We start from the raw sequence: 12,521 nt of genomic DNA on the forward strand, positions 1-12,521 counted from the left end.
GGATGGGGAAACATTGACAAAGAAGGGGATTAAGATTAGTATGTGATAAGTGCAATGGACTTCTGTGATGACCTAACACACACACACACACACACACACACACACAAACCCATCCTGTTTATGTGCACGCCATCCTCACATCATTTATCACCTTTGACTGCACCAATCAGTACCTCACAAGTCTCAACACACTATTCATCACGTGCAGTCGAGCTTATCCCGGCTTTAGCCGTGTTTACTTCCCAGAAAGTAGACGCGTCACCCCGAGAGAGTCAAGTTCAGGGAACCGTTTCATGTGTTACTCGCAGATAACTGGGAATAGAAGTGTTTTCAGCAGTGTTATTGTGATGTTAGAGGTCTCCACACTCCTTTCGTCTGAGAATAACACCTACGTTTCTCTGTGATAGCCTCCCAGTCTTCATCTGCCGGAGTGTCTGTTTGAAACATTCCTTCACCAGAGCCAAAGAGCAGCAATCGTCACACTTTTTGTTGACTTGAGGTTTGTCTTTCTTCCCCTCCCTCTTAGGAGAAGCACTCAGCAGAGCTCGCCAGAGGAGAATCGCAGCAGGCGGAGACGTGCAAGGACTTCAGGAACGGGAGAGGAGAAGAGTCGGTCATGAGACGAGGGGTGACGTGGTGGCTCTGTGCCACGCTCTGTCTGTCCGCTTGGGGCTTTGCCCGCGCTAGCCGGGCGAGTCAACACCCGTTGCAGACGATGCGGCGGCAGCGGAGAGTGGCCGACGACGACAAGAAGTGCAGCTACACCTTCCTGGTGCCGCAGCAGCGGATCACAGGGCCCATCTGTGCCAGCGCCACGGGGCCCGAGCCGGACAAGGAGCGTGTGACGCGCATGGACATCTCGGACCTGCGCGAGGTGCTCAACAAGCAGCGGCGCGAGATCGAGACGCTGCAGCTGGTGGTGGACGTGGACGGCAACCTGGTGAACGAGATGAAGCTGCTGCGCAAGGAGAGCCGCAACATGAACTCGCGCGTCACGCAGCTCTACATGCAGCTGCTGCACGAGATCATCCGCAAGCGCGACAACTCGCTGGAGCTGGCGCTGCTGGAGAACCGCGTGCTCAACGCCACGTCCGAGATGCTGCGGCTGGCCTCGCGCTACCGCGAGCTGGAGGTACGCTTCGGCCTGCTGGCCGGCGTCGTCAACAACCAGTCGGCGCTCATCGCAGCGCTGGAGGACCGGTGCCTGCAGGCGTACGGCGGCGGACGCCACGAGCTGCCTGCCGTGCCCCCGCTGGTGCAGGTGGTGCCAGAGAGCCTTCCGGTCAACAGCGGGCGCTTCACTAACGAGATTCAGCGCGTCCACAACCGCGCGCTACCCCGCGGATCGCGCATGGACCCACCGCCCACACTCAGTCCTGTCGGAGTGCCACCACCAACACTCAGCACTGAAGGTAAGGACGGCACATGGGGATATGGGTGGTCAAGGTCTAGACCAGAACATGGGGTTTCATTAGTACAGAGTGACCATGACCATTTACTGTAAAAAGACCGAAAACGAGGCATTTCTACCCCAAAGCTATGATTTCAGAACAATTATTGAATTATTGTACTGCTAAATGGTCAAAGCACAATGCTCTTGAAATATAGGCCATCTGAAACTTCACGGATGCACATTATAGTATTCAAGCTATGCAGCACAACAGCCAACACTGGATAAAATGTAGGGATAAATAATATGATTTGCAGGTGGGCTTACAAACCTTCACCATCATCTTCAAAGATGTTGGCAGTGAAAAGGCATGGAACAGACCCTGTCAACAATTTTCTACTAGAGTAAGGGAGGGTAGGCCTATTGGAGGAGATGGACTCCTCTCTCCACCCAGACCCCATTCCAAACGGCATCTGATCTGTGTAACGTTTTAAGGCGCCCTGATTGATGCGGCATTCCAGGTCCTGGCACCAGAAGAGGAGAGAATGGAGCTCAAACATTCCTCAGCTTAAACCTCTCTGCCTCTCTTCATCCATCTCGCTCTCCCTCCCTCCCTCCCTCCCTGTCTTCTTTGCTCTTCACTCTTTCCCTCTCTTCTCTGCGTAGGCCAGAGACAGGGTCTCAGGCAGGAGAGGAAAGGAGAGCAAAGCAGAGCACGCTAACCTGCCAGCTCTAGATCTGCCCTTGACAGGCTCAGATATATGGCAGGGATTAGGGCCAACCAGGGGCTGCAGTGCATCACGGGTGAGAGTGGAGAGAATAGTAGGCAAGGTCGTGTGTGTGTGTGTGTGTGTGTGTGTGTGTGTGTGTGAGTGAATGGGAACCGAGATAAAACAGGGAGAAAAGGAAGGAAAGGAGTTGAGATGGTGGCCAACCTGCAGGCCATTACTGGCAGCAATGGCTGTAGCGATGCCTTTTAAAAACCAACTGAAGAAGAAGGGAGGCTGGTGATCCAGAGAGAGAGAGGTCAGTTATAAAAAGAAAGAAAGAAAATAAAATGGAGAGAGACTGAGAGAGAGAGAGAGAGAGAGACTGATAGAGAGAGATCACTGGAGAAGTGCCCAGAACTCTGTGTGCGTATGTGAGTGCAAAAAAAAATCCCAAAAACATCTACTGATAACTGGGACAGTGATGTAGTGGATGTACAACACACATTAAGCAGCAAAATGCACTCTGTGGCTACTGACCAGCCAAGTCATTCATAAACAGGACACACACAAAAACACACACACACACACACACACACACACACACACACACACACACACACACACACACACACACACACACACACACACACACACACACACACACACACACACACACACACACACACACACACACACACACACACACACACACACACACACACACACACACACACACACACACACACACACACACACACACACACACACACGAGGGAACAATCAAAATAGTCCGCAGCCAGTCATCTTAGCATGAAATCAATTTTCAAGGCTGTAAAGCCTTCTGGGAAGAGGGGTCCACAGAATAAGTTAGCAAGATGTTGTGTCTGCAGGCCTCAGCATCAGCATTCATGTTGGAGGGTGTTCTGGACTAAGCAGGAAAAACATGAATATGTAATCTCTGGCAACACTGATAGGACATTATTAGTGCAAACAAAATAGACAGAGTAAACTTTTTGGCAGGCAGTCCAATGCAATGTCTGGATCTGGATTGAGGCTTTGGTTCTAAGAGACCGAATCACAGCTGAAAAGCTTGAAAAGGATTTGTGTGTAAAGCCTTGCATCAAGTAAACACCATACCATCCCCCTGTGGTCATCACAGGAAGTATTCATGTACAGTACATCTCAAACCTGTCTGCCATCTGCAGTTGGTTTCCTTCCTAACCTTACAAACACACACACACACACACACACACACACATGCACATGCACACATTACACTGTGGAAGAGTCAGTCCAGACCCAAATTCACAGGGTTGGTTTCTACACATAAAAATGAGCCGACATGTTGGTCTGACTGATGGATCTGAACAAGCAGCAACTGGATGGCTTGAGACCCCTGACAGCGGAATTCTCTAACACCTGCTCATGTGCAGCATACGACTCATACGGATCTGTCTGGCGCGGTTCCACGCTCCGCCCTGCGTCAGTCGTCTGGAGACGATCCAGACTTCCATGCCGGTCCCGTCTGAACCACATCACTCACATCAGTGTGGCGTATTTCCTGCTAAGCCTCCTCTTCCTCGAACAGAGATGATATTGTGTAACGAGTTAAAAGAAGGGAGCGTCTGAGAGGTCACAAGGTTTGGGGAGAGAAAAAGAAAGAAAGGGAAAAAAATAGGGGAAAATGTGGAAGGAGAAAGAAAGGATGGGGAACTTTCTTTCGACCCTTTGTCAGATAGATTCGACCACAATGCACAGTGGGGAAGGTGGACACATAGGTATGAGGGTGCAGACCATGGCTGGGCTCCAAGTCAAAGCTGAATTAGCAAAAATAACACTAAACGTGTGCTTGCAGTGAAGAGAACTGGGCACTTAAGAAAACACCAAATTAAAGGCTTCTCCTGGCTTTCATCTCTGTGCACGCCATCTAGGTCTTTTTCATAGTCATCACGTCTGCAATCTACTGTAACTGAAGCAGACAGTTCATGGCGTCTAGGTCTGCATGCGTCTGTGATTTTATGCGCGAGTGTGAGTGTGTGAGTGTGTGGTGCACGGTAGGGGTGAGAGCTTTCTCTCTCAGTGTTTGTCATGGCCTAATCATAGACCCTGATTAGAAGCTGGGACACGGATCACCACATTTCAGGAAACTCTACACCCCTCCTCTCTAATTCCCCGCTGCTCTACTGGAACTCGACATTTTCCTATAGTCCCAGCCCAAGAAAAATATGAGCAAGAACTGAAAAAAAACAAAAACAAAAAAAAAACAAGGACAGAGATGAATGAAGATAAACAAAAATGAAGTCTGTTTCATCTCCTGCTGCGAGATTGGAAGGATCCAAATATCATTTGTCTCATATTCCACCTCTCAGCCGAAGTCCAAACCAGAAAACGGTCTTCGGTTACTCTCGGTCGCTTTCCCCTGACCGCGTAGACCAACCTTGGTTGCTTCTGGTCTACCTAAACACACACTGAGGCTGGTCGGGGATTAAGGCTCTTCCTCAGCCTGGCGGATCAGCCCCTGCGGTGTGTTTCTATGTCTGCTGGGTCGATGGCACATCACACTAGCTCCCCGTCCCAGCCAATGCAGCAGCATGGGTGCAAATGAAGACAAATCTCTTCTAAACAAACAGGAGCTGAGGGAGAGTCAGGGTTTCAGGTGCGCCTCAAGAAACTACAGGGGGGTGGAGGGTGGGGGGGTCCTCCTCCAGCTGAAGAAACCGCCTCCTTTCTCCTCACCTCCACATCTCAACCTTGACTAGTACAAAGACTTTCTTCAGACGAGAGCTCGACGTTTAAATGTGTGCCAAGTGAACGGCTGCTCTGGGAGACCTCGCTTTGAGGGTGTGTGTTTGCACAGCGGGCTTGGGGATACACCCACATCCTGGCCACCTCAGTGGCTCCAGTAGGGATCATTGAGCAGGAGCCAACTCACACACACCCCGACCTCTCTCACACACACACACACACACACACACACACACACACACACACACACACACACTTCATCCCACTCCTCAGCATGCTTCACTATTCCAGAACCAGATTATGATCTTCACAAGGGAGGGCCGACAAGCATGTTCACTGGCGGCATTGCAGGCGAGCTGGGCTGCCGATCTAGAGTGGGTACTTACGTCTGAGCTGACATTTCTGGCTCTCTGACTAGATGGATGGCAGCACAGCCCAGCCACTGCCAGGGTACACTGTTGCGAAAGTTAATTTTTTTTTTAGCCGTTTGGCGTCGTACTTAAAGCGAACCTGAAATGCCACCTGAGGTGCAACAGTAGTAATAAATGTATGCAAGTAGTCTTCCAGAGAGTCATTAGATGTGACCTTAGAAATGGTGGGAGGCTCGGATAAAAAGTGCAGTGAACACATTTGGCACCCAAACATAAATGCCTTCAATTTCACTTTGAGGCTTTGGACAGGTACTTAGCAAGAGAAGTCTCTCCAACTTCTGCCTAGCCAAAGAAGAGAGCAGAGGAGGGGAATTAAAGCCTCACGTGCAGGATGAGGCTGAGCAGTCATTTTTCGCCTAGCACCTATTAGTCAACCTGTCATAGGTCAGCTGCAGGCCATCTGAACCAAGAAAAAATCTGCATGCCAGATGAGTTGAGACCACAAGGTTAGCCCCTTGAGGGCCATGCAATTCAGGAACACTTCAGAAAGTTTATGCAAACCTCCACGTCATGTCTGAAGCATGTGGTTGAACGTTGGTGTTTGGTTGACCTTTTGACCTTTCTGTCCTTCCCCCTCACCTCATTCTTCTCCCTTCTTTTTGTTTTGATTGTCTTTCAGGGCCATTCAAGGACTGCTACCAGGTGCGTCAGGCGGGCCACAAGGCGAGCGGGATGTACTTGCTGAAGACCGAGGGCAGCGACCGGCTAATACAAGTGTGGTGCGAGCACGGTTTGGACAATGGAGGCTGGACCGTCTTCCAGAGGAGAAAAGATGGCTCTGTGAATTTCTTCAGGAACTGGGATAACTATAAGGTAACAGAATCAGGAATGGTAGAAAATGTCATTCCAGAGTAAACAATTGTAATGGAAATCCCTTACTGTAAAAAAATGTGGTCGTCTGGATTATGTAGAGTGTACAGAAGTAGTAACATCATAGTGTGCCCAAAGATTCAGGATACTAAATGTGCCCGTTACTTGCCCCTACTGAACAAATGGCCCCTGTGCCCCATCTCGTTCTGAGCACCTCAACCCCCCCCCCCCCCCCCCACACACACACACACACACCCCCCCAGGGCTTCTCTCAAGTCATCAGTCCCATCATCTAGCATCTCCTCTTCCGACCTGCCAGGCTCTTGGATACTAATCCAAATCAGCCCTTTGGTCCTAATGAGGGTCTATCTGCACGATCAGTGTAAACATCCTGGGCGGGATAAGGGCTATTTCAGGAAAGCCTCTGGACTCCAGGCTCGATCCTAAACGTCTTTGGTTACATAACCCTGCGCTGTCAGCACATCCTGAAGCACTTTCACAGAGGTTCCTTCCAAACTTCAGAGAAAACCACAAATACAGCAAGACCACTGAGATCGCCCAGAAACCATAAACCAGCGAGCACCAGGGCTCCCTGAAACTGGATCGGTCTCAGGGGCGTGTGGGAGGGAGACCGGCGGCAGAGTGGCTGTGCTGTGGGCTGCAATCCCGCATGAAGAGAGAGATGAGGTGGGAAGAGCTACACGCCAGGAGCTGGTGTCAGTCCCCCTACATACATCTTCTCTTCCCTTAGTAGGACCCGCGTCAATGTGTACACGTGCGCGTGGTGTGGCATTGCAGAGCAGACAGGCCCACCCACAGAAACCCTTTGGAAAAACCCTGGAAGAGCTTGGACAAATAAACACCACGTATTTACATATGGTGTTTAATTCTAAACATTAAGATATTATATAAGTAAACACTGCATAGAAAAACACTGCCTACCATCTGGCCGCGCTTGTAAAAACAATATAATAGGGGAGCACTGAGGCGTTGTGGTGGACTTGGAGCTGAGATTACCAAGATGTGTGTTGTGAGGTTTACAGAAGGTGCTTAGAGAGAACACCAGGTATAATGGGCACAGATAGAGCGGGATGCTAAAAGGCTAGTTGAATCCTACTTATTCATTACTACAACCAAGGAAAAGAGCTCCCTAATGCTCACATGGGGCATCGGCGTCTGGAAACGTCTGGAAAGCCCACCGTGAAGCGGTGATGCTGACGCGCCGGGTGAATGTACACTAATGGTCAGAGCACCCTAATGGTCAGCATGGCCTTGCTGCACACCGCTCTACTGCATGCAATCGACTGAACAGAAAAGTACATACAGAAAAGAAAGGGATCTGGTCAATCCAGGCACACACACAGACAAACAAACTACTAGCATAATGCCAGATGACGCAGATCACTACAAATTCACCTCAGCGGAGGGGAACAAGAAACATCACTTCCACACATTATCAGCTGGCGCCAGGAGTGCATTCAATTTAGCCTCACCCCACTCCAGTTGGAAAACGCCAGCCGGTTTCGCTCAGTAAAACTGCTCGGCGAAAAATCCAATTATTCTCCCCCCTTTTGCTGGCTCGTTCTTCCTTCCACTCGTCCTCCGAGACATGAGTTTCTTCAAGCCTGAACGGAGGCCTTGCAGGGTCTGTGCACCAGATGAGCCGAGGGAGGGGTTGGCTCGGGGAGAATCCAGCTTGGATCGCCACAAAAAGGGCCACATCACTGGGGCACCGCACACACAAAACAGGGCCTCAACACGAGACATTTCCCCTGCCGTCACCCACAAACAATGACTTGAAGACAAAACAATACATGACTAATAACCCCACAGGCACAAAAAGCCCACGCACACAGATGCATCAAGACAGCCTCCAACTCAAATCTATAGGGCCTTTTAAATGGGGGCAGTACTTTCTGTCCCTCAGTTCACAGTGCATCACGACTTACTAAACAAAGGAAATGGAGCACATCTGCATAGCTCATTGCAATGCACATCCAATTTACAATGTCCAACCACACTTTTGTATCTTGCCTTTTACAGAAGGGCTTTGGGAACATAGATAGCGAGTACTGGCTGGGCCTGGACAACATCTACAACCTGACAAAGCAGGGCGACTACCGGCTCCTGATAGAGCTGGAGGACTGGGTGGGCAAGAAGGTGTACGCCGAGTACAGCAGCTTCCGCCTGGAGTCTGAGAGCGAGGGCTTCCGTGTTCGCCTGGGCACCTATCAGGGCAACGCCGGAGACTCGCTCGGCAGCAACAACGGGAAGCCCTTCACCACACTCGACCGCGACAGGGATGCCTTCTCAGGTAAGAATCCCAGCAGGCCGGGATCTAACTAGCCTGTTATCATACCAAATCCACAGACAGACAGCCTATATTTAGTCAGTTAGTGTAACAGGCACAACTAGTCATTTAAAGATTCAAAATACTCATTGTGGTACAAAGTAAAGTGTTAAAGCATCCCTTTCCAAACCCTCTCCTCTACTTTCTCTCCACCTCTGGCAGGTAACTGCGCCCATTTCCATAAGGGGGGTTGGTGGTACAACGCCTGTGGCCAGACCAACTTGAACGGCGTGTGGTACAGTGGCGGTGTCTACCGCAGCAAGTTCCAGGACGGAGTCTTCTGGGCCGACTACGGGGGAGGCTTCTACTCCATGAAGGCCGTCCGCATGATGATCAGGCCGATTGATTAATAGACTTTTTATAAACACTCTTCCACCAGACAGACACACATTCACACAAACACTCCTCCCTAAAGGCCTCTAAAATCCCTCCTAACACTTTCAATCCCTAGTCACATAACTCATGGTTGATGTTAAATTATACAATGCCTTTAAAAAAAAAAATTTTAAACACAGAGTACCTACGATAATAGCGATCCACGTCCTGGGCCTCTCCCACAGACATGGGTCTATGAGGAGGGACGTTTACTCTGGGGGTAGGCGGCGCACACACGCACACACACACACACACACACACACGCTTGCACAGCGACAGTCCACCTTTGTCTGGTGCTACACACACACACACACTGCATTTTGACACATAGGGGACGTGGAGCTGTGGAAAGAGAGAAAGAGAGGGAGAAAACCAACCTTATTCTGTACCATTTGCTTCCAGTCGTTTTCTCCTACGTCTGTTAAAATGTAATCAATACATTCAATCTCTTTTTCTACACTCTTCCTAACTGTTGGATGTCTGCTCACATTCCTTGGTTCATCCATCCAGTTTTCTCCAGTTTTGCCCACTGTCAGTAACTTCTTTCACTCTTAAAGTGGAAGCCCCCGAATTAGATATTTAGTTACAATATGTGCCAGAGGGAAGACACTCTGTAGTGTGGAACTGTTGTGGTATATGCACACATAAACATAGCTACACACACACACACACACACACACACACACACACACACACACACACACACACACACACACACACACACACACACACACACACACACACACACACACACACACACACACACACACACACACACACACACACACACACACACACACACACACACACACACACAGTTGTTTAAAGTATACAGTATGTTTTTGTTACCCCACAAGCACAAAGAGGACTTGTGCCTGTGCCTCTCTGATGTGGAGATGGCTTAGCTAGCGTTTAGTATGTAAATATATGGTACTGTATATTGCTTGTGATTTGTGCAAGTTAATTTAAGGTCTGTGGCTTGTTCAGGTCCATGATGTAAACTGCACCTCATTCAACACTCACAGTCAGCTATTTATCTTATTTATAAGGATTAAGCAATAGCTCTCTTCTACTTTACTTATTCTGGTTACCATAGAAAGTGTTTTCATGTGTATATGTCAAACGAACAACAACATTCCAAATATACATGCATTTCCATGAATTATCCAAATTCTATAGTACAATCACACCAGTAATAACAAGAAAGGACCCACGATAGCATGGAGAGCTAAACAATGCCGAGCTCTCGCTTCTCCGGCCTCACGCGGACGCCCACCTTCTGCTACGCAACACGTGAAGACTACGACTGACCGGAGGTGGAACCTATTAACCGGTGCGACACCGTCCCCTGCCTTGACGCCAACACCCCGTACTAAAGATGGAAAGAGTACAAAAAAAAAATCTAATAAAACACTCTGCCGTCTCCCATGACTCTTCCTTCTCTCTCACACACACACACACACACACACACACACACACACACACACACACACACACACACACACACACACACACACACACACACACACACACACACACACACACACACACACACACACACACACACACACACACACACACACACACACACACACACACACAGTGGGAGGCAGAGAGTGAGGTTAGGAGAAAACTTGTAGTGAAATAGACACAAGAGAATATGCCACCTTTGTGATGCTTGCTGTACATCATGTCCAATCACATAAAGCAGAATATGTTCTTTGGTTCCAGCTGGCTTTCCCATTACACAACTGATTGGATTGCAATATGATCTCCAGTGAATAAGTGCGCACGCACACACGCACAGCACACACATAGAGAGAGAGAGAGAGAGATGGACAGACAGAACAGGAAAAGCGTCAGACAGAGAGATAGAGACAGAGACAGAGAGAGAGAGAAGGAGAGAATGGAGGGGTATCGGGGTGACCCTGCACTGAGGAGTGGCATGATTAAAGTGTGCAGTGGAACGCGGAGCGAGGGTTACAACAGAGCGTGGCACGGAGGACAGATGACAATGGAAAACACATTTCTGTAGTCCGGTCACGGAGCACGGGACCAGAGAGGAGGGAGAGGGCTAGGGAGGAGAACGAGAAATTCTTTCCACAGTGAGGGAGGGAGTGAGAGAGAGAAGGAAAGAGAGGGAGGGAGGGAGAGAGGGAGAGAAAGAGGTAGAGTCAGAGCGAGCGCACTTAGGTTTCATCTTCTCAGATATATTCCGCAAAGTTACGACTCTCCCTCCGCTGAGAGTCACTCAGGGGCCGGGCTTCATAAATCAACGTTCTCTAACGTCCTGGCGAGTGTACACACACACACACACACACCACAATCTGTGCCTGTAAGATATCAGCAGCCATCATCAACGTCACAGGTTTGGACACATGGTGGGTGTCAGCCGGTGCTGCAGATCCTCTCCACTCAGTGTCCTCTAATGGCTATTTATATCGGCTCGTAAGTCACGGAACGAGAGTTTAGTGGGCGGGGGGGCGGGGGGGTGCGGGGAGAAAATTAGGTGTTAGGAAGGAGTGGGTTTGGCCAGCGTGGCCTGATCTGCCACCTCACTCTCCATTTTTCCATTGCGTGTGTCTCTCCATCGCACTGGCCATCTTTCCCCCTGCCCTCCATCCCCACACAACACTGCCACGCTGGGGCCACTCCCAAGGCCACACACACACACACACACACACACACACACACACACACACACACACACACACACACACACACACACACACACACACACACACACACACACACACACACACACACACACACCTCAATTCAACACACTCGGTGTTCACAATCAATGCATATTAAGAGGCCCGTCATATTCACTCACACAAATACACACACACACACACACACACACAGACCTCAATTCAACACACTCTGTGTTCACACTCAATGCATATTAAGAGGCCCGTCATATTCACTCACACAAATACACACACACACACACACACACACACACACACACAACTACCTCTACACTACTATACAAAGCGACATAGAACAATAACAATAAACATTACCATTCAAAAAGGAACAGCTTAAAGTAGTCATATAGCAGACATAAAAACACGAATAATAATAACTGACTGAATAATGATCGATATATATCAAATCCTCAGTGGTTTCTTGAGGGTGGAATGAGTTGCCCAGTGCTCTCCGTTCCTGTGATAGTTTTGGGTATTTTAAGAGGGGTCTAAAGGCATATCTGTTCCACATGCACTTAGTTCATTAAGCGCTTCTTATGCGTTATGGTTTGTATATTATAGTATTTATTTAGTTTCATTAGGCTATTGATTGAATGGACATTGTTGTTTATTATTGCTATTCTCCTTAATGTAGTCTTACCAACATTTTAAATTTAACTATTGTATTGTTGTTATTTGTATGTCACTTTGGACAAAGCGTCTGCTAAATACCATAACCATAACCATACTATAACAACCCTATAGCAAAAGGTCCCAAGTTACCTTAACTCCTCCAGCTGGCTGATGCTATGCTGTGGGGAAGCATGAAATCAGTGAGTGTGGAATCTCTGCTCATCGTCATGGGAACAGAGTTTATGCACGTGCAAAGTGCAAACTTCCATTACCAAGGGCATGTTACTAAGGCAACAGCCAAAATGGACGCAAACTAGAACTAATAACTAATTCAACACACTTAAGACTTGAAGGACGGGAGGTATTCTTGGCTCTAAAGAGGAT

At 48.8% G+C, this 12,521-nt stretch overlaps 2 protein-coding genes across 4 annotated transcripts in view; one reads left to right on the forward strand and one right to left on the reverse strand.

The window, feature by feature from the left end:
• Positions 1 to 12,521, reverse strand: part of ralgps2 (Ral GEF with PH domain and SH3 binding motif 2) — a 119,491-nt gene that overhangs the window by 34,171 nt on the left and 72,799 nt on the right. The window lies entirely within an intron of this gene.
• angptl1a (angiopoietin-like 1a) lies at positions 458 to 10,213 on the forward strand. The gene is made up of 4 exons (XM_076277971.1): positions 458 to 1,412; positions 5,896 to 6,089; positions 8,130 to 8,400; positions 8,599 to 10,213. The coding sequence occupies exons 1-4, from the start codon at positions 617 to 619 to the stop codon at positions 8,784 to 8,786; spliced, it is 1,449 nt and encodes a 482-aa protein (XP_076134086.1). The 5' UTR covers positions 458 to 616; the 3' UTR covers positions 8,787 to 10,213.

Source organism: Alosa pseudoharengus, unplaced genomic scaffold (genome assembly GCF_046254945.1).
Source record: "Alosa pseudoharengus isolate Yale_2024_CS ecotype anadromous, Long Island Sound unplaced genomic scaffold, YU_APseudo_1.1 YU_APseudo_1.1_scf_11, whole genome shotgun sequence".
NCBI lineage: Eukaryota > Metazoa > Chordata > Actinopteri > Clupeiformes > Clupeidae > Alosa > Alosa pseudoharengus.

Bases quoted from the DNA above. Each gene is read 5' to 3' on its own strand.
- angptl1a (XM_076277971.1), top strand. From the start codon at position 617: ATGAGACGAGGGGTGACGTGGTGGCTCTGTGCCACGCTCTGTCTGTCC. The intron at 1,413-5,895 runs GTAAGGACGGCA...ATTGTCTTTCAG, and splicing joins ACCAACACTCAGCACTGAAG to GGCCATTCAAGGACTGCTAC. The intron at 6,090-8,129 runs GTAACAGAATCA...TGCCTTTTACAG, and splicing joins GGAACTGGGATAACTATAAG to AAGGGCTTTGGGAACATAGA.